This window comes from Anomalospiza imberbis, unplaced genomic scaffold (genome assembly GCF_031753505.1).
Source record: "Anomalospiza imberbis isolate Cuckoo-Finch-1a 21T00152 unplaced genomic scaffold, ASM3175350v1 scaffold_48, whole genome shotgun sequence".
NCBI lineage: Eukaryota > Metazoa > Chordata > Aves > Passeriformes > Viduidae > Anomalospiza > Anomalospiza imberbis.
Window position 1 is genome coordinate 170,633 of NW_027100088.1, and position 22,308 is coordinate 192,940.

Sequence of the window (22,308 nt, forward strand, 5' to 3'; positions counted from 1 at the left end):
ATCTTGTCAAGGCACCTGCGGAGCGAGTGCAGGGAGAGGCGTCGCCTGGCGCTCAGGGCCCTTCTTGTGCTCATCGATGATCCCTTGATGGTGAGAAGGGGGCAGCGGCTGAGGCTGCGCTTGGGAATGCAGTCGCTTGGGCTTGGCTGGGCTTTGGGCGCTGGGGCAGCTGCTCCCAGCTCTCCTGCCTCCTGGTTCAACTGCCCAAGTGCTTCGGAACAGCCCTTTGGCCCCTAGGCCCTGCGGCAGCAGGATGGCGTTTCACAAACTTGTGTTCTGCACAGAGCGAAAAAATGTGGAGCCTGACTGAAAGTCTTGTGGAGCTCCTGTGGGACGCAGATGGAGAGATAGTCAGCATGACAGTCAGGCTCCTCAGCTTTATCTTCTGGGACAAGGCCATGCTGATACCCAGCCCCATCGCACTGCAGCTGGTTGAGGCGCTCCTGCCACTCTTTGACCACGTAAGGCTCGCTGCCCCCAGCCACGGCCACTGACTGCTGCCTGGACACTTTGTGCCCTGTGGATTTGCAGGCCTGAGCCAAGCTGAGCCCCGTGCAGCCGATGCTGAGGTCTTTTTTTCTTCCTTTCATACAGGACAATAGCCATGTGCAGCTGCTCTCCATACTGCTCTTCCAAACATTGGTGTCTCTTCCACTGGAAAAGGAAGAGAAGGCCCTGAAGACACACGTGCGCCAGAGCCTGCTGCCACTCTTCTTCCACTGCCATGATGAGAATCAGCATGTGGCACAGGTGAGGACTCATGGGCTGCTGCTGTCCCCCTGGGAGGGGGCTCAGCTGCCTCCTGCCCTAGCGCCTCGTGGGCTGCAGCCTCCTCCAGGCCTTGGCACAGGGACACAGGGACACAGGTCCTGCGCCCTGGGCTGTGGGGCCATCTCCGCATCTCTGCTGCTCTCCAGGTTTCTCAGGAAACGCTGCTTTGTGTGGCTGAGTTCCTGAAGAGGAGGGATCTTCAAAAACTGGTGAAGAACAAGAAGCTGTGGAAGTTCACCGAGTGCCTGGTAAGGACGGCCTGGAAGTGCCAGCCTCAGGCTGGAGAAGCCCCCTGAGCGCGGTGCTCAGTGTGTGGGCTGGCAGCTGTGCCCCTGCCCGCTGCTGCACCCAGAGGCTGCGCGGGCTCTTCTCCAGGCTCCCGTGGGCCCGAGCCGGGGCCGATGGAGCCCCGGCCCGGCGGGGCCGCGGGGCGGGGCGGCGCCGCGGCTCCCGGGGCAGCAGCCGCCCCTCTGCCCCCTCCAGAGCCCGGCGCCCGCGGCTGCTGGCCGCGCCTCAGGGCTGTGCGGGCAGGGGAGGCCGGGGCTGGGCGCAGGGAGCGCCCGGCACAGGGGCTGAGCCCGCGCCAACCCTTCCCTCCTGCCGCTCTCTGCAGCTGGCCGACGACAGGAGCCGAGCGGCCGAGCACCTGCGCCGGGCCCTGCAGTACCTGGACAGCCCGCAGCAGTCCCTGCGAGAGGAGGCCATCAGGTTCATCGGTGAGCCGTGAGCCCGGGCTCCCCTTCCCTCCCCGCCCCGCCGCAGCTCGGCCCCAGCCCCGGCTGCTGCCCCGGCAGCGCCATCCGGGCCCGGCGCCGTGGAGCCCCGCCTGGCCTCGGCGCTGCTGCCGCCCTCTCGCAGCCGTGCCCTGGGCCGGCAGCGTGCGGCAAGGGCCCGGGCTGAGCCCTGCCGGGCCAGGAGGCCGTGTGGCCACAGGGCCGGCAGCGCCGCTGGCAGGGAGCTGTGCCGCTGGGCCGTGACAGGCTCTGTGTTCACAGGGATGGCCGGGCAGCACCTCAGGGGGAAGAAGGAAGAGCTCCAGCTCATCTGTGAGGGTGAGTGAGGGCAGCGGGCTGTCAGCGGGGGCTGGCGGGGGAGCTGCAAGCCCTGCCCCGGCTGCCGAGGGCTCTGCTCCCTGTGCGGACGAGGGGCGGTGTGGGCAGAGCACACAGAGACGTCAGGGCCACCTGGGGGATTCGTGGCCAGCAGCTTCGGGCTGATCCTGTTGGTCCCTGCTCCCTGCTGGCCATGGCTAGAGCCGGCTGGCACGGCCCTGGAACGGGGGTCTCTTCGGGTCCCCTCAGATCCGGGAACTGACCATGGCTCTGTTCCTCTCTCTTTCAGCCCTTGAAGGCATGGCAGATGACATCAGCGTCGCCGTCGGAAGCCTGGCAATTCAAACACTGTACGTCCTCCAGGCAGTAGAGAGAGCTCGATATTCCATCTTCGACAGCCTGTGTGATCAGCTCCACAGGGCATGGAGGACGCGGCCTCGTCTGTCAGGGCTCGGCTGGCTGCACTGCTGGAGCTCTGCAGAGAACTGATCCCAGAAGCTCTGTCTGCTGGGGCCACCTCAGCCAGAAGCAATGTTTCATTTGTTCAACATTGTTCTTTCCTTATTTTCCTTTTTCCTTAGCATATAAATGTAGGATATGTTGTAATAGACAGACTCCCAGGATCTTTCATTTGCTGCCCAGGGTCTGCAGAGCACAGGGGTAGAGGGGAAAACGGGTCCTTGTGCTCAGCAAGCGGCCCAGGCCAGCAGTGGGGAAGGGAAAAGTATCCCCTTGGCCTTTGCTGGTTCTGCTGAAGCCTTTGTGCTGGCGACAGAGTGGCTGTGCAGGGCTGGAGCTGCGGGGATCCCTGTCAGACCGGTGCCTGGAGATGGCCACAAGCCCTCTCCCAGCCAGGAAGCGTCATCTGTGTCCTCCTGCCCGTGTGTTGCTGGCTGCACACCCGGGCAATGTGTAGATGCAATGATTTCTGTTGCACGTCCTGACCAGTATAAAGTAACGCCTTTGATTCTCTAACCCTGAATTTGCTGTTGGAGATGTTTCATTTTCACACAGTTTCAGTGACAAAGGGACCCCCCCGACTGAAGATGGGATCCTCAAAGCTCACCCCCCCTCCCAGATGGGAGGAGAAAACAGCCTTGGCCCTTTGCTGGAGGGGGGCACCCAGTAATCAGTGGAGGCTCCAAAATCAGCCCCCAGTCCCCTCCCCACTTCTAAAGACATAGAACACGTTGCCCCCCAGCCCTCCCGTATCCCCTCTCATTCCAAAATGCTCCCACACCCCCAAGATGCCCTGAAGCTCCCCCAGCCACTATAGTCCCTGCAAAGCCCCCCGAGAAATTGCCCCGGACCCCCTGATACCCCTTCCCACTTCCAAACACATGGAGCCAGTCATGACACAGCTCCCCAAATCCCTCCAACCTCCCCTTTCCCCAAATTCCCCCAGCACTTCCAGATCCTCCAGGCCCCTTGGCCCTGTAGCCTCTTGAAAATCCCACCAGCCTACCCTAGGATGCCCCGAGCCCCCCCTGCACCTCCAGACACGTAGAGCCAGTCATCCAGCAGTGCAGCTGCATGGCTGAGGGGGCTGCAGGGGCTGTTTTGGGGGTGCAGCTGCTGCCAGCCTCCCCTGCAAAGGCTGAAGCTCCGCAGGTCTTTGGTCAGGATGCCCTGGCCAGCTCCCACCTGAAGACCACCAGCGTGTCCCCTCAGGCCATGGCCGTGTGTGAGTGAAATTGCAGGGGGGCAGGGGGGAGAATAAGGGTTTGTTTGAGGTCAGGGAATGTGATATGGGGCTTGGGGGGGCTTTGGGGAAGTTATGGGCAGCTGGGGTGGGGTCTTTGGGGGAGTTACAGGCAGCTGCGGGGTTGAAACAGGGGTTGGGAGGTCTCTGGGGCGTTTCCAGGGGCTGACAGGAGGGTTTGGGGGAGCTCTGGCGATGTTCCGGAAGTCTGGGGGACGTGACATGGGAGTTTGGGCTTTAAATCTGCCCTGGGTGAAGAACTTAATATTTATAATCCTGTTAGAAATGAACAGGCTTTTTGACACAATTAAATGGGGACAAAGTCTTCAAAGCAAAAAGAAACTTTGTTGCTATTTGGCACCAAAGGAGTACACAGAAGCTTGATGAGTTCAAGAGAGAAAAAGAGTTAATTTTATTTCTGACTTTGCAATATATAGAATTCTAAAAGTGGCAGTAGATTGGAGGATGAAATTGCCACTTCTGTAACCACACTGGTCAAACTAACAGTCTATTAATTTTCTCCTCCCACAAAGAAGAATGTAAAACAATCATTATTTGCATGAACAGTGCATGAGAACTTTAGTAGAAATATGTAAACATTATCAGAAGGCTAAGAAAGTTTTATGAGAACTTTAAAACTTTCAAAATAACTATAAAAGAAAACTTAACACTTTTAAAAATGAGGGCAACAACTGTTCATTCATACCGATTCAGCCGAGCCGAATTTGCATGTCCCTCCCGAGAGCAGAACACACACACCTTCCAACAAAGTGGAAAATTTTCGGGCATTTCCCGGCTGGGGCAGTCCCTGTCCCCTTTCCCATTGGCTCGGTACTGGGGCACTTCCATTCTCTCCTGACCACCTGCTTTTCTGTCTACTCCCCCATCATCTGAATTCCTTTTTAGTCAGGGCTTCAACCCCGCCCCTCTCCAGCAACACCCAACAAACCAACCAGAATATATCCAAACCACAAACAACAACACATAGAACCAACAGCTTTCATTCTTTAGCTGAATAATCTTTTGGCTTCAGCAAAATGTCACCTCGTCTCTCACAACCCTATAAAGTCTTTGTTCTTCTTCCCTAAGTTCAGGAGTTTAGCATGGCCTTGGCTGAGGAGCAGTCCATGTCAATCAGTAAAGCTCACTAAAAATATCAATTGATTTAGCTAGTTGAAATGATCGTGGATCGTGTGTTTTATAGAGGGCACGTAATGAGGGGGACATGATGGGCAGATCGGGAAGTCCCGAGTACCTTCCAAGTAGCTCAGCCAAGGGGGAAAGGGAATGAAAGAAAATGCAGCCGGGAAAGAAGAAAAGAAGGCTACTTGATCCAAGTGATTGGGAGACTGCGTTGGACACACGCCTGATGCACGCTCTCCCTTTATGCCAATCAAGGGACTTTTACAGGACTCCTCTGTCTCCTTTCTGCACACCACCCTCTAGCCACGTAAATTTGACACTCTGAGAGCTGTCAGACCTTCACCAGAAGCTGTCAGACATTCACCAGGAGCTGTCAGACCTTCAAAGGAGCTCTCCGACCTTCAGCAGGAGCTGTCAGACCTTCACTAGGAGCTGTCACACCTTCACCTGGAGCTGTCACAGCTTCGGCAGGAGCTGTCAGACCTTCACCAAGACCTGTCACACCTCCAGCAGGAGCTGTCACACCTTCACCAGGAGATGTCAGACCTTCACCAGAAGCTATCACACCTTCACCAGGAGCTCTCTGACCTTCAGGAGGAGCTATCAGACCTAAACAAGACCTGTCAGACCGACAGCAGGAGCTGTCAGAACTTCGGCAGGAGCTGTCTCAACTTCACTAGGAGTTGTCCCACCTTCACCAGGAGCTGTCACACCTTCAACAGGAGCTGTCAGATTATCAGAAGGAGCTGTCAGACCTCCAGCAGGAGCTGTCACACCTTCAGCAGGAGCTGTCAAACATTCACCTGGAGATGTCACACTTTCACCAGGAGCTGTCACACCTTCAGCAGGAGCTGTCGAACATTCACCAGGAGGTGTCAGAGCTTCAGAAGGAGCTGTCAGACCTTCAGCAGGAGCTGTCAGACCTTCACCAGGAGTTTTCACATGTTCACCAGGAGCTGTCAGAACTTCACCAGAAGCTGCCAGACCTTCAGAAGGAGCTGTCACACTTTCAGCAGGACCTGTCACACCTTAACCAGGAGCTGTCACACCTTCACTAGGAGCTGTCACAAATTCAGCAGGAGCTGTCAGACCTTCAGTAGGAGCTGTCAGACCTTCAGCAGGAGTTGTCAGACCTTTGGCAGGAATGGTCAGAATTTAGGAGGAGCTGTCAGACCTTCACCAGGAGCTGTCACACCTTCACCAGAAGCTGCCAGACCTTCAAGAGGAGCTTTCAGTCTTTCACCAGGAGCTGTCACACCTTCAGAAAGAGCTGTCAGACCTTCAGCAGGAGCTGTCAGACCTTCAGTAGGAGCTGTCAGACCTTCACCAGGAGCTGTCAGACCACCAGGATGAGCCGTCACACCTTCAGAAGGAGCTGTCACAGCTTCAGCAAGAGCTGTCAGACCTCCAGCAGGAGCTGTCAGATTTTTACCAGAAGCTGTCCGACCTTCACTAGGAGGTTTCATAACTTCACCAGGAGCTGTCAGACCTTCACTAGGAGCTGTCACACCTTCACAGGAGCTGTCAGACCTTCACCAGGAAGTGTCACACCTTCAGCAGAAGCTGTCAGACCTTCACTAGGAGCTGTCAGACCTTTGGCAGGAGCTGAAAGACCTTAACCAGGCTCATACTGGGAGTGACTGGTCTCATACCGGGTGTAGCCGCTCCCGAACTCAAGACCCCATGATGTCCCCCTAAGGCCCGCCACGGCTGATCTCTGGAGCCCTGCCAGCTCCAAATATCCCCCGCAAAAAACCCCAAACCCAGGCACCCCCCAGGATATTTGGGCCGAGCTCCCCCTCCCCGGGCACCTGCGGGATGGGGGCGATGCTCCCGGGGTGCTGCGAGCTCAGGCAGCGCCAGGGCCACGCGATTCCTTCTCTCCTCTCCTCCGGCTGCTCCCTGCTGCCGCTGCGCCTCTTCCTCCCTCCCTCCTCCTCCTCCCCCGCTCCGGGATCCTGAACCATGAGGGGAAAGGGGGCGAGGAAAGGGTGGAACCGTGAGGGGAAAGGGGGTGAGGAAAGAGCGGAACCGTGAGGGGAAAGGAGCGGGGCCAAGGGGACGCGCTGTCCTAAAAAAGCCCGGTTTGGTTTAAAATCACCCAAAAGGGCATCAAATGCAACCTACATCCACATGGTTCGGCCTGACATCAGCCAAATGGTATTAAAAGTATCCAAAGGGCTCTAAAATCCAAACAATGGGGTCTAAAATTGCCTCAAATGTTTTAAAAGACACATGAAATGGCTTAAAATCACCCTTAAATCCCTCAAATGCAGCTAAAATCCACCCTGAAAGTACCTGCTTTGGCCTAAAATCACCTTAATGGCTTGGTTTGACCTAAAATTGCCCAAAGAAGCAAAAAAAAACTACTTAAATGGACCCTAAATCACAAAAAAGGGACCTAAAATCATGCACACAAGATTAAGATTCACCCATATGGACCTAAAATCACCCAAAGGGATCTGAAATCCCCCTAAACCCCACCAGATTCAGCCTCAAATCAGCCACAGGGGCTGAAAATCCACCCAAAAAGGCTCGGGATCCCCGCAAGGGATCTGAAGCCCACCCTGAACCTGCCCGGTTCGGCCCAAAATCCCCAAAGGGGCCGAGCCCGGGATCGGCTCCGGGGTCACTCCGGGACCTCCGCGTCCGCTCCGGGCAGTTTTGGCCGCGGCCCCGGACGGGCCTGGGCGGGACCGGGAGGGACCAGGGAGGGCTCGGGAGGGGTTTGGGCATCTGGGGCTTTTTTGGGCTTTTGGGAATTGTGTTGGGAGTTTACAGGGAATTGTTGGGGTTTTTGGGGAGAATTATTGGGTTTGGAGGCAGTTGGGGAATTTTGGGGAGTTTGGATTTTGAGGGGTTTTATTGGTGCTTTGAGTGAGAAGTTTTTTTCCTGGGGGTATTTGGGGGTTAATTGATTTTTTTTGTGTTTTCTTTTGAATTTTGGAAGGTTTTACTGGGATTTTGTGGGGATTTTGTGGGATCCTCTGGAATTATTTCTGGGTTTTATTGGGATTTTTAGGGGATTTGGAGGCATTTTATTGGAATTGTTGGGGCATTTAGTGGGATTCTTTGGGGATTTGGGTTTTTTAGTTATTTTAGTGGGGATTTGGGGGGGCTTGTGGGTTTTTTTGGGTGTTGCCAAGATTTCTTTGGGTCTCGTGAGGATTTTGTGGGGCTTGTTGTGGTTTTGGAGACATTTTTGGGGGGATTTGTGGGGTTTAATTGGGATTTTGTGAGCTTTTTTTGGGATTCGAGGGTATTCTAATGGGAATTTGTGAAATTTAATTGCGATTTCATGGGGTTTATTGGGACTTTCAGGGGTTTAAACCAGATGTTGGTGCCTCTCAGCCCTTCCCCACACCCTGGGACAACTCCAAAGCCCCCCAAAATTCCACTAAAACCCCCCAAAATCCCCCAAAAATCCCAATTAAAAACTCCTAAACACCAAAGAATCCCACAAAATCCCAGTGGAACCCACCAAAATTAAAAAAAAAAAAAACCTCCCAAAAATTTCAATAAACCCCCCAAAAAATAACCACCCCAAAACCCTAAAAAATCCCCAAAATCCAAAATCCTCAAAACCCACAAAACCCCCATAACCCCACAAACCCAGTAATTCTCTCCAAAATCCAATAATTCCCCCTAATCTCCCAACAAAATCCCCCAAAGCCCATAAATGCCGCCAAAATCCCCCCAAAATCCCCCCAGAGCGCCCCAGACTCACCGGGGGGCGTCCTGGATCAGGGGGCACCGGCCGGTGGAACAGAAGCCGCTTCAGGGGGCCCGCGGAGCTTTTTGGGGAGGGGGCACCATGGGAGACCCCCCAAAAACGGGGGAGGGGAACCCCTGTGGTACCCCCTCCCCCGAATGCCCCCTCCCCCGGTTCAGGAATAGCCAAACTCAAGAAAATGTAAACCAGGCTTGACTTTCCAGAAATTATTTTTGGCCGGGTTTAGCTGCATCCTCCAGGCTCAGGATCACCGGTGTATTTGCAGGTTTTGCTCTGCATCATCAGCCTGCCCAGACTCTGCTCGGTGTTTCACAAATGGAGAAGACAATGGATAATGTGCCAAGCTTCCTTGCAAACAGCAACACCTGCATCAGCATGACAGAAAAGAAGGGAAAAAAAAAAAAAAAGAAAATAATCAGCGGTTAGAACAGAGCCAGTGTCCCACCATCTTCCCCTCCACTGTTATTATAGAGGCAAACCTGGGCCTAAAGCTTCCACCTCTCAGTTCCTGATGCTGTTTGACTTCAGCCTTGACTCCCCCTGATCTACCTGACTGCCGTCCAAGTGGGGCTGGGGATGCTCAGCCTGGAAAGAGGAGACACTGGGGAGGCCTCCGTGCAGCTCTGCAGGACTGGAAGGGTCCCACAGGAAAGACGGGGACAGTGTTCAGCCGGGCCCGTGGCAACAGGACAAGGGGGGATGGCTTTCAACTGCAGGAGGCTGATTGAAGTTGGATCTGAGGGAGCTGCTCTTTTACACGGAGGCTGCTGAGGCACTGGCCCAGGCTGTGGATGCCCCATCCTTGGCAACAGGGCTGTGAGCAGCATGGGCTGGGGAAGATTGCTCAGCTCGGAACAAGATGCTCTTTAGATCCACTGTGATGTCACAGATGTGATGTTCCAGCAGGAACTTCCAGCGTCCAGCAAAGAGCACAACACAACCACTGGCCCTTGTGTCAGTCCACCCTGTGCCAGCCCTCGTGCCAGCTCACCCTTCACCATGCTCCCTGTCACTCTTCTCGTCACCTGCGCCCTGATACTCCCATCAGTCCTGAAAGCTCTCTGTTGCCTGGATTTTGTCATCCGTCCCTGCAGGATGCTCACATTTGTCCTGAGGAAGGTACAGTGCCATTCCATGGAGGTGGACACCCCCCAGCTGCCCGGCTGGGCTGGAGTTCTGAGGGGATGGGGTGGGACAGGGACCCCACTCTGAGGTGTTGCTACCTCTGCAGGCTGTCACCGAGAGAGAGGACGAGATGGAGGTGGACATGCAGGCTGATAGAGAGGAGGACATGGAAGTGGATGGAGAAGAGAGTGGAGAGGAAGAGATGGAGGTGGACATGCAGATGGATACAGAGGAGGAGATGGAAGTGGATGGAGAAGAGACTGGAGAGGAAGAGATGGAGGTGGACATGCAGATGGATACAGAGGAGGAGATGGAAGTGGATGGAGAAGAGACTGGTGAAGAAGAGATGGAGGTAGATGTGGAAGAGGAGATGGACGTGGAAATGGAAGAGTACCTTGAGGACATGGACATTGATGAGAAAGATGAGGAAGAGGCCATGATCTTGGGATGAAGAGCAACACCAGCAGCAGGACAGGCATGTGGTCCCCACAGGCAGAGCGGGTCCCCTGCTGCCAGGCTGGGACTGGGCTGGGTGGTCCCTGCTCAGGGATGTGGGACCCGGTGCATTGGGTTCTGGTGGCCATCCCCAGCCTGTGCTGCGCTTGCTGGGCCAGCCTGGGGGCACATGGAAGAGCCCTCTCTGCCTGATTGGAGCGACTGTGCCTCTTGCTTTTCCTCAAGGACCGATGGAGATCCCAGACAGAGATGCCACCCTTTTTGTACATACGTTGTAGAGTTTGTTGTTGTCTTTAGGCTATAGGTTTTAGGGCTTCTTTTTGTCTTCTGTAAATACGTTTCATAGACTTTTGTTAGATATGTTCTTGGGTATATATATTCCATAGATAGTTGTTGTTACAAATATTCTTACAATGTAAGTGTGTTCTGAGTTTTCTTTGCTGTTTTTCTGAAAATAAACAAGCTTTATTTTTCACACCCCAGTTCTCTTTCCATTTGCTTCAGGCACAGGTAGCATTTGCAAAGTTGTGGTTTCCGCTTGCTCCAGGTTCCCAGGGCTGGAGGTCAGTAGGGGCACTGGCACAGCCACAACCTTTTGTTTGGGGGCAATATTGGGAAGGGGGTGGGAGAGGGGGCACAGGGGGAGGTGGGACCCACTGAGGCTCCCCCAGGTCACCCCAGGACCCCCAGGCCCCGTCCCAGCCCCCCCAGTTCCCTCCACAGCCCCGGCTGAGGGGGGCTCAGCCCAGGAGCCGCCGTCGTTCGGGGCTCCCCCGAGGGCAGCCGCCAACGGGAGAGCTCCCGGCTCGGAGAGACCCCAGCAGAGGAGGGGATCTTGTCCCCCCTCGAGGGCCCTGAAGGGTCTTCAGGCCCCTCTGAAGAGGAGTTTTTCTCTTTTTAGGGATGTTTGGGGGGACCTCACCCCTCCAAGGGTGTTTTTTCCTCCCCATTTTCAGGTGTTTGTGGGGCCACAGCCCCACAAGCCCCTTTTCAGGGGTGATCATGACAGCTTTAGGTGACATTTTTCCTGGGGACTCACTCCAAGCCGCTGTAGGGGATGTTTTGCCCCCCAGGGTGGATTTTTGGGGTTTAAGGGCCCCCGCTCTGGTCGGGTCCCACTCTAACTCCCCTGAAGAGGCCAACACCACTCCTGCTGATTCCGGCAGCGGAGCCCTAGGAGGGTTGTAAGAGTTGAAATTTTTAAATTTCATTTTTATTCTATTTTATTTAAATTAAAATTTATTGATTTTTAGTTTTATTATAACTCGTTGAGAGGACAGCAAGGACATTCAAGGGCAGGAACATTTTTTCCTGGCTGGTGACTGGAATTTCAGACCCTGGCAGTGTGTGCAGAACCACACAGACTGGGATCAAACATGGGCTGGGATCACCTGGACTGAGATCCTATGGACTGGGACCATATGGAATGGGACCATAGGGATCAGGACGGTACACACTGGGATAAACTGGGTTGAGATTATATGGACTGGGACCACATGGACTGGGATTGCACAGACTGGGATCCCATGGACTGGGAAAAAGCATTGGCTACCATTGGCTACCATCCACATATAAAGGTGGCCACCTCAAGTTGTCTTGATCCTTTTTGGGTGTCCCATTCCCCTCTTTCCCCCGCCTTCCCCATCGTTCCCCCAATCCCCGCTCCCCTCTCCCGTGTTTGGTTTTGGGGGTTCCAGGCCCCTCCCCGCTCCGTGGGGGGGTCCCGATCCCTCTTTGGTTTAATTTGGGGCCCCCAACCCCTTCTCACCGCGACCCCCGCGGCCGGGGGGGCTCTCAGCACCACCAGTGCCACCAGTCCGGCCCCAGCTGCCCCCACACGCCCCATCCCCATCCCCAGGGTCACCTCCCCCCTCCCCAAATTCCGCTCCCGGGGAGCGCTGGGCGCTGCGGGTCCGCCTGGCGACTGAGGAGTCATCGAGAACAAGCGCTCTGATTGGCTAGAAATGGCCCCGAGCAGTCTCTGATTGGCTAGCGCATTGAGAAGCGTTTTGATCTGCCTGGCAACCGATGAGCAGCGCTATCGCAGGCGCTGATTGGCTGAAAATCGCCGGCCCGGCAACTGAGTTGTCAGCAGCGCCGCGCGCTCTGATTGGCCAGGAGCTGTTTTGGGGTGGGGACGGGGGGAACTGGGGACCCCCAGGAGCCCCCCGGCTTTGGGGGTTTCCATCCCCCCTCGGCCCTCGGGGCGGCCCTGGGGCCACCCCAACACCCCCAAAGTGGGGAGGGTCCCCGGAGCCGTTTGGATCCCCCAAAAATGGGCTGGAAGCGGCAGGAGCCGCCCCAAAAAGGATTGAAGGGTCCGGTCCGGGAATGGGGGAGGCTCCGGGGATGGCTCCGATCCGGATCGGGGCGGGCTGGGATTGAGGGAGGGTCCGTTCAGCGACTGGGGAGGGGGACTGGGTCAGGGGCTGGCATTGGGGAGGGTTTGGGAATTGGGGAGGGGTCTGGGATTGAGGGGATTGCTCCATCCCAGGACTGGGGCAGGGTCGCTCCCTGGGGGAGGGGTCCATTATTGGGCCAGGGCCTCTCCCCTTCCCGAGCCCAATCCCGTTCCTGATCCTGTTCCCGATCCCAATCCCATTCCCATTTCTGTTCCCGTTCCCGATCTCATTCCCGACCCCGATCCCACTCCCATTCCCGATCCCGATCCTGTTCCCAGTCCCGGTCCCGCCGCTGTTTCCAGGAAATGGCTCTGCTCTCAACCCCGACCCCAAACCCAGCGGGTCAAACACCCCAGATCCTGGGGTCAACTCCCCCCGACCCCAAATCCTGGGCGTTCAAACACTGGGGGGGTCAAACACCCTCAAACCCAAACTCTGGGATGTCAAGCCCTACCCCCCTCCCCAGCCCCGAACCCCAAATTTTAGGATCAAACCCTCCAAATCCCAGATCCTGGGGTGTCAAACACTCCCCAATTCCCAAACGATGGGGTTAAATACCCCTGATTTTGCTGATGCAAAAAAATGTCTCAGAAATTCAGCCAGCTTGTTCACCTTTTTTGTCAACTTCTTTTCAGGGTTGGACGACCTGGTTGCGACAGCGGAACCCTTCTAAAAGACGGATGCTAAGAGACATAACCGGTGCTGTGGGAACAGGATTGGGAATTCTAAATAGCATTGATTCAGAAGTATTAATGAACACATTGGCTGCCACCACTAGATTTGACCAAATTCCAACAACCACTGCAGTCGTCCTTCTTGGCCTTGGGAAGACATCAGTGCTTGCTATCAAACATATTACCAAGTTGGGAGGAAGCAAGCGTAAATGATCACAAATTGGTAATTGATGCACTCGGTGCCACACAAAAGAACGTTTCTTTAGCTCTCAGCTGTATCCAGGCTCAATTAGGGATGCAGTCGGTTGCTGCCTCGATTATAAGAGAAGGTGAAGAAGGCACTTTTCCTACTGAGATTCGGAAAATAGTTTGGGACAGTGCCGCTGATTTTGAAAAGGAATTCCAATCCCGGTGGAACCTAGTGAACTTTACCTATGACCCCATCACAAACATAGCCACAGCTTTGGTGTTAACCGTACGTGATGCCTCAAGTGCATTTGGTATTCCCCATCATTGCACTAGGACTGGGACACATATGGAGCCACTGGGAATGTGCTGGGGGCTACTGGGACCACGCTGGGGGCAACTGGGGACAAGGGTGAGTGACTGGGGCCCTGCTGGGAGAGACTGGGATCATACTGGACTCATACTGGGATCTTACTGGGAGTGACTGGGACTATTCTGGGGGCAAGTGGGAGAACTGGGAACACACGGGATGAAAGTGGGAACAATGGGAACAGTGCTGGGGGCAAATTGTATCATAATGGGGAGTGACTGGCAGCAACTGGGCTCCTGCTGGGAGCAGCACCTGGCGGCCCCGGGAGCCCCGCACCCCTTTCCCGGCCATGCCGCCCCTCCAGCCCCAGCACCCCCCATTGCCGGGGTGCCGGCACTGCCAGGGGTCCCCCCCTCTCGGGTTCCCCGCTGGGGCTTCTGGGGCTCTCCTCTCTCGGGGCTCCCGCTCAGGGCAGCCGCGGCTCTCCCGGGGCTCCCCAAAACCGGTGTCCCCCCGACGGGGCTCTGCCGCCACCCACACTGGGATCCCCCAAAAACACCTCTCGGGGACCCCCCCGATGTCCCCCCGAGGGCCAGCTGCGGCTCGGCTTTGGAGCCCTGCCAGCTCCAAACATCCCTCCCAAAGAACCCGAACCCAGGCACCCCCCAGGATATTTGGGCCGAGCTCCCCCTCCCTGGGCACCTGCGGGATGGGGGCGATGCTCCCGGGATGCTGCGAGCTCAGGCAGCGCCAGGGCCACGCGATTCCTTCTCTCCTCTCCTCCGGCTGCTCCCTGCTGCCGCTGCGCCTCTTCCTCCCTCCCTCCTCCTCCTCCCCCGCTCCGGGATCCTGAACCGTGAGGGGAAAGGAGCGAGGAAAGGGCAGAACCGTGAGGGGAAAGGAGCGAGGAAAGGGCGGAACCGTGAGGGGAAAGGAGCGGGGCCAAGGGGACGCGCTGTCCTAAAAAAGCCCGGTTTTTTAGGGCAAAATCACCCAAAAGGGCATCAAATGCAGCCTACATCCACATGGTTCGGCCTGACACCAACCAAATGGGATTAAAAGTATCCAGAGGGCTCTAAAATCCAACCCAAGGGGCTTAAAACTGCCCCAAGTGTTTTATAGCCCTCAAGAAATGGCTTAAGATCACCCATAAATCTTTCAAATGTGACTAAAATCCACCCTGAAAGTTTTCTGTCCAGCCTAAAATCATCCAAAGGTATCTAAAATCACCAAAATGTCCCTGACACCAACACAAGAAGACCTAAAACCACCCTAAAAAGGCTTGGTTCAACCTAAAATTGCCCAAAGCAGCAAAAAACCCTACTTAAATGCACCCAAAATACACAAAAAAGGGACCTAAAATCACCCACACAGGATTAGGATTCACCCATATGGGCCCAGTTTTTCCTAAACTCACCCAAATGGGCCCCAGCCCCACCCCCATGGGCCTAAAATCATCCAAAGGGGTCTGAAATCCCCCCTAAACCCCACCAGATTCGGCCTCAAATCAGCCACAGGGGCTGAAAATCCACCCAAAAAGGCTCGGGATCCCCGCAAGGGATCTGAAGCCCACCCTAAACCTGCCCGCTTCGGCCCAAAATCCCCCAAAGGGGCCGAGCCCGAGGCCGAGCCCGGGATCGGCTCCGGGGTGGCTCCGGGACCTCCGCTCTCGCTCCGGGCAGTTTTGGCTGCGGCCCCGGACGGGCCTGGGCGGGACCTGGAGGGACCAGGGAGGGCTCGGGAGGGGTTTGGGCATCTGGGGCTTTTTTGGGCTTTTGGGAATTGTGTTGGGAGTTTACAGGGAATTGTTGGGGGTTTTGGGGAGAATTTTTGGGTGTGGGGGTGTTTGGGAATTTTGGGAGTTTGGATTTTGAGGGGTTTTATTGGTGCTTTGAGTGGGAAGTTTTTTTCCTGGGGGTATTTGGAGGTTAATTGATTTTTTTTGTGTTTTCTTTTGGATTTTGGAAGGTTTTACTGGGATTTTGTGGGGATTTTGTGGGATCCTCTGGAATTATTTCTGGGTTTTATTGGGATTTTTAGGGGATTTGGAGGCATTTTATTGGAATTGTTGGGGCATTTAGTGGGATTCTTTGGGGATTTGGGTTTTTTAGTTATTTTAGTGGGGATTTGGGGGGGCTTGTGGGTTTTTTTGGGTGTTGCCAAGATTTCTTTGGGTCTCGTGAGGATTTTGTGGGGCTTGTTGTGGTTTTGGAGACATTTTTGGGGGGATTTGTGGGGTTTAATTGGGATTTTTTTGGGATTCGAGGGTATTCTAATGGGAATTTGTGAAATTTAATTGCGATTTCATGGGGTTTATTGGGACTTTCAGGGGTTTAAACCAGATGTTGGTGCCTCTCAGCCCTTCCCCACACCCTGGGACAACTCCAAAGCCCCCCAAAATTCCACTAAAACCCCCCAAAATCCCCCAAAAATCCCAATTAAAAACTCCTAAACACCAAAGAATCCCACAAAATCCCAGTGGAACCCACCAAAATTAAAAAAAAAAAAACCTCCCAAAAATTTCAATAAACCCCCCAAAAAATAACCACCCCAAAACCCTAAAAAATCCCCAAAATCCAAAATCCTCAAATCCCACAAAACCCCCATAACCCCACAAACCCAGTAATTCTCTCCAAAATCCAATAATTCCCCCTAATCTCCCAACAAAATCCCCCAAAGCCCATAAATGCCGCCAAAATTCCCCCAAAATCCCCCCAGAGCGCCCCAGACTCACCGGGGGCAGTCCTGGATCAGGGGGCACCGGCCGGTGGAACAGAAGCCGCTTCAGGGGGCCCGCGGAGCTTTTTGGGGAGGGGGCACCATGGGAGACCCCCCAAAAACGGGGGAGGGGAACCCCTGTGGTACCCCCTCCCCCGAATGCCCCCTCCCCCGGTTCAGGAATAGCCAAACTCAAGAAAATGTAAACCAGGCTTGACTTTCCAGAAATTATTTTTGGCCGGGTTTAGCTGCATCCTCCAGGCTCAGGATCACCGGTGTATTTGCAGGTTTTGCTCTGCATCATCAGCCTGCCCAGACTCTGCTCGGTGTTCCACAAATGGAGAAGACAATGGATAATGTGCCAAGCTTCCTTGCAAACAGCAGCACCTACATCAGCATGACAGAAATAAAGGAAAAAAAAAAAAAAAAAGAAAATAATCAGCGGTTAGAACAGAGCCAGTGTCCCACCATCTTCCCCTCCACTGTTATTATAGAGGCAAACCTGGGCCTAAAGCTTCCACCTCTCAGTTCCTGATGCTGTTTGACTTCAGCCTTGACTCCCCCTGATCTACCTGACTGCCGTCCAAGTGGGGCTGGGGATGCTCAGCCTGGAAAGAGGAGACACTGGGGAGGCCTCCGTGCAGCTCTGCAGGACTGGAAGGGTCCCACAGGAAAGACGGGGACAGTGTTCAGCCGGGCCCGTGGCAACAGGACAAGGGGGGATGGCTTTCAACTGCAGGAGGCTGATTGAAGTTGGATCTGAGGGAGCTGCTCTTTTACACGGAGGCTGCTGAGGCACTGGCCCAGGCTGTGGATGCCCCATCCTTGGCAACAGGGCTGTGAGCAGCATGGGCTGGGGAAGATTGCTAAGCTCGGAACAAGATGCTCTTTAGATCCACTGTGATGTCACAGATGTGATGTTCCAGCAGGAACTTCCAGCGTCCAGCAAAGAGCACAACACAACCACTGGCCCTTGTGTCAGCCCACCCTGTGCCAGCCCTCGTGCCAGCTCACCCTTCACCATGTTCCCTGTCACTCTTCTCGTCACCTGCGCCCTGATACTCCCATCAGTCCTGAAAGCTCTCTGTTGCCTGGATTTTGTCATCCGTCCCTGCAGGATGCTCACATTTGTCCTGAGGAAGGTACAGTGCCATTCCATGGAGGTGGACACCCCCCAGCTGCCCGGCTGGGCTGGAGTTCTGTGGGGATGGGGTGGGACAGGGACCCCACTCTGAGGTGTTGCTACCTCTGCAGGCTGTCACCGAGAGAGAGGACGAGATGGAGGTGAACATGCAGGCTGATAGAGAGGAGGACATGGAAGTGGATGGAGAAGAGAGTGGAGACAATGCGATGGAGGTGGACATGGAGATTGATACAGAGGAGAAGATGGAAGTGGATGGAGAAGAGAGTGGAGAGGAAGAGATGGAGGTGCACATGCAGGCTGATACAGAGGAGGAGATGGAAGTGGATGGGGAAGAGACTGGAGAGGAAGAGATGGAGGTAGATGTGGAAGAGGAGATGGACGTGGAAATGGAAGAGTACCTTGAGGACATGGACATTGATGAGAAAGATGAGGAAGAGGCCATGATCTTGGGATGAAGAGCAATACCAGCAGCAGGACAGGCATGTGGTCCCCACAGGCAGAGCGGGTCCCCTGCTGCCAGGCTGGGACTGGGCTGGGTGGTCCCTGCTCAGGGATGTGGGACCCGGTGCATTGGGTTCTGGTGGCCATCCCCAGCCTGTGCTGCGCTTGCTGGGCCAGCCTGGGGGCACATGGAAGAGCCCTCTCTGCCTGATTGGAGTGACTGTGCCTCTTGCTTTTCCTCAAGGATGATGGAGATCCCGGACAGAGATGCCACCCTTTTGTACATACGTTGTAGAGTTTGTTGTTGTCTTTAGGCTATAGGTTATAGGGCTTCTTTTTGTCTTCTGTAAATACATTTAATAGACTTTTGTTAGATATGTTCTTAGGTATATACGTTCCATAGATAGTTGTTGTTACAAATACTCTTACAATGTAAATGTGTTCTGTATTTTCATTGCTGTTTTTCTGAAAATAAAGAAGCTTTATTTTTCACACCCCAGTTCTCTTTCCATTTACTTCAGGCACAGGTAGCATTTGCAAAGTTGTGGTTTCCGCTTGCTCCAGGTTCCCAGGGCTGGAGGTCGGTGGGGAGCTGGCACAGCCACAACCATGTGCTGCTACCCAAACCAGGGTAAGCTGGACCACATGGTGTCGCTTAACGAGGTTTCTAGAGCAGCACACAAAAATTAGGTTCCTCAAGAACTGTTATTCCCTTTTCCTCTCGACGCCCTTGTGCTGCAGGTTGGGCACCAAAATCTGTCTTGGTTTGAAAAGACAGGTGTCGGCTAAGGAAGGCAGGAGACTTCCTGGAAATGGAAAATGTAAACGCCCTCCCTCCAATTTATTATAATTTTGAAATCAAAAGTCTGTCAGGCAAAGATATGGGAATACGAATAACAGTTCTTTACTAGGAAAATTCAAAAGATAACTGCAATAATACAAACAAACAAAAAAAACCAAACTGCTGACAGAGTCAGAACACGATCTTACACCCTGTGGGTCAGGGTGTTGGGAGCAGCACCCCCAAACCCAGCTGGGAGAGCGTAGGTTTGGGGGGAACAATGGGAAGGGGGTGGGAGAGGGGGCACAGGGGGAGGTGGGACCCACTGAGGCTCCCCCAGGTCACCCCAGGACCCCCAGGCCCCGTCCCAGCCCCCTCAGTTCCCTCCACAGCCCCGGCTGAGGGGGGCTCAGCCCAGGAGCCGCCGTCGTTCGGGGCTCCCCCGAGGGCAGCCGCCAACGGGAGAGCTCCCGGCTCGGAGAGGCCCCAGCAGAGGAGGGGATCTTGTCCCTCCTCGAGGGCCCTGAAGGGTCTTCAGGCCCCTCTGAAGAGGAGTTTTTCTATTTTTAGGGATGTCTGGGGGGACCTCACCCCTCCAAGGGTGTTTTTTCCTCCCCATTTTCAGGTGTTTGTGGGGCCACAGCCCCACAAGCCCCTTTTCAGGGGTGATCATGACAGCTTTAAGTGACATTTTTCTGGGGGACTCACTCCAAGCCGCTGTAGGGGATGTTTTGCCCCCCAGGGTGGATTTTTGGGGTTTAAGGGCCCCCGCTCTGGTCGGGTCCCACGCTAACTCCCCTGAAGAGGCCAACACCACTCCTGCTGATTCTGGCAGCGGAGCCTGGGGAGGGTTGAGAGTCCTGGGAGGATTTAGGGGTACCTGGGAGGGTTTGGGGGTCCCAGGAGGGTTTGGGAGTCCCGAGAGGATCTGGGGGTACCTGGGTGATGCCGATGATGGTGATGGGGACCCCGTGCTGGGTATAAACTTTGGTGAAGAATTCCTGGGGCGGTTTTGTCTATCCCCAGGGTTTTTGGGGTCCCGGTGGATTTTTGGGGGGCTCCTAGGGGGGTTTTCAGGATTCCCGAGCAGGGGGGGATTGGGCAATCCCAGGGAGAAACCAAGGCTGGTTTGGGGTACCTGTCGGTGACGGAGATGGGGACCCCCTGCAAGTTATGAACCTTCTCAGGAGGGTCTGGGGCATGCTGGGAGGTCTTGTGGGAATTTTGATGTCCTGGGAGGATTTGGGGGAGTCTGTGTGGGGTTTTTGCAGTCTTGGGGAGTTTTTGGAGGGGCCAGGGATGGTTTTGGGGTCCCGGGGAGGTCGGGGTGTCACTGGGCGTTTGGGGGTTCTCGGGAGGGTTTGGGGCTTCCTGGGCAATGCCGGTGACAGAGCTGGGACCCCGTGCCGGGTATGAACCTTCTCACTGCACACGGGCAGCGTCAACGTGTCCAGGGAGATCCTGGGGGGCCCGGGGGTCACCCCAAAACCCAGGGGACCCCAAATGCTCAGGGACCCCCCCCAAACTCCCCTCACCGCTGAATCTGCTGCAGGCAGGGGGGCACCAGCACTCGGCCCCCACCCCCACCATCACAGGCGGCTGTGGAAGAAATCTGGGGGTGCACGGACAGGTCGGGGGGACCCCCAAAGTCCTGGGAAAGGGGGAACACAGGGGAACTCCCAGGAATCCCCACTGGGGGGCTAAGGGGAGATCCAGGAGGAGTTTGGGTGAGCTTAATTGTGTCACTATCGTCAGCAAACAGGACTCCAAGGGTCCCCGGTGTCCCCATTCCCAGCAAAAGGTGGGAAAACCCAGGCTGGCTGGGAATAGGGGTCCCGGATGTCCTCGGTGTTGAGGAAAGGAGGGGCTGGGCACTAGGAAAGGCAGGAATAGGGGTCCAGGGGGTCTCTGGGTGAAGGAAAGGGGGCTCTGGGGGTTGGGAGAGGCGGCATGGCCGGGAAAGGGGTGCGGGGGTTGCCGGTGCCAGATAAGGGGGTGCGGGTTGGAATCCAGGCCGGGAATGGGGGTGTGGGGGGATGGCGGCGCCCGGGAATGGGGGTTCAGGGGCCCCTCAGTGCTCCGGAATGGGCGACCAAAGAGTCCCGGTGCCGGGGGTCCCCCGCACCTCTCGCTGTCCCCTCGGGGCCCCAGGAGCGCCCCCAGCCCCAGCGCTGGAGCCATCGCGCTGCTCCTCCTCACTCCCAGTACGATCCCAGTATGATCCCAGTAGAACTCGGTCACCCAGGAGCCGCTCCCAGTATGATCCCAGGACAGCCCAGGCACTGCCACTCCTGGCATCCCCCCCAGCCCTCTCTGCGTTCCGACCTGTCCCGGCTCCATCCCCGCCCCTCCCGCGGCTGCGGGGGCTTCGGGAACGGGGGAGGAGGAGGAGGAGGGAGGGAGGAAGAGGCGCAGCGGCAGCAGGGAGCAGCCGGAGGAGAGGAGAGAAGGAATCGCGTGGCCCTGGCGCTGCCTGAGCTCGCAGCACCCCGGGAGCATCGCCCCCATCCCGCAGGTGCCCGGGGAGGGGGAGCTCGGCCCAAATATCCTGGGGGGTGCCTGGGTTCGGGTTCTTTGGGAGGGATGTTTGGAGCTGGCAGAGCTCCAAAGCCAAGCTGCAGCTGGCCCTCGGGGGGACATAGGGGGGTCCCCGAGAGGTGTTTTTGGGAGGTCCCGGTGGGCGGTGAGGGCAGATGAGCCCCGGCGGGGGGAGACCGGTTTTGGGGAGCCCCGGGAGAGCCGCGGCTGCCCTGAGCGGGAGCCCCGAGAGAGGAGAGCCCCAGAAGCCCCAGCGGGGACCCCGAGAGGGGGGGACCCCTGGCAGTGCCGGCACCCCGGCAATGGGGGGTGCTGGGGCTGGAGGGGCGGCATGGCCGGGAAAGGGGTGCGGGGCTCCCGGGGCCGCCAGGGGCTGCTCCCAGCAGGAGCCCAGTTGCTGCCAGTCACTCCCCATTATGATACAATTTGCCCCCAGCACAGTCCCCGTTGCTACCACTTTCATCCAGTGTGTTCCCAGTTGCTCCCAGTCACACCCAGTATGGGGGATGATGTGCCTGGTGTGTTCCCAGTCAGTCTCAGACACTCCCAGTATTAGTCCAGTCCTTCCCAGTATGGTCCAGAGATGAGCCCAGTGTGCTCCCAGTCACTGCCAGTATGAACCAGTTGTGCCCCACATGGTTCCAGTTGCTCCCTTTCACCCTCACTTTTGTTCCAGTCACTCCCAGTCTCTCTCAGTGTTCCTTCCAGCATACTCCCAGTCACTCCCAGTTCCTTCCAGCATGATCCCATTTGTTCACAACCACTCCCAGTCAGCCTCAGTGTAGTTGCACTCACTGCCAGTATGATCCCTGTCACCTCCAGCATGATCCCAGTATAAGCCCAGTTGTTTCCAGTCATTCCTAGCACACACCCAGTGACTCCCAGTTCCTCCCAGTTGCTCATAGCATGATCCCAGTTGCTCACAGTTGCTCCCAGTCAAACTCAGAATGATCCCAGTCACTCCCAGTGTATCCTATTTGCCCCCAGCATGGTCTCAATTGCCCGCTGCAGGCTCCTACTCTGTCCCAGTGTGATCCCAGTATGATCCCAATATGATCCCAGTCTCCCTCAGTGTGACCGTAGTCTGCCCCAGCATGGGCCCAGCTGCTCCCAGTACGATCCCAGTATGACC

The 22,308-nt window shown here is 55.9% G+C and overlaps 1 protein-coding gene across 1 annotated transcript; it reads left to right on the forward strand.

The window, feature by feature from the left end:
* Positions 1-289: 289 nt before the first annotated feature.
* Positions 290-2,033, forward strand: LOC137466971 (maestro heat-like repeat family member 5). Its single transcript, XM_068178562.1, has 3 exons — positions 290-750; positions 918-1,019; positions 1,385-2,033. Exons 1-3 carry the CDS (start codon positions 562-564, stop codon positions 1,496-1,498), a joined length of 405 nt encoding a protein of 134 aa, XP_068034663.1. The 5' UTR covers positions 290-561; the 3' UTR covers positions 1,499-2,033.
* Positions 2,034-22,308: the final 20,275 nt, after the last annotated feature.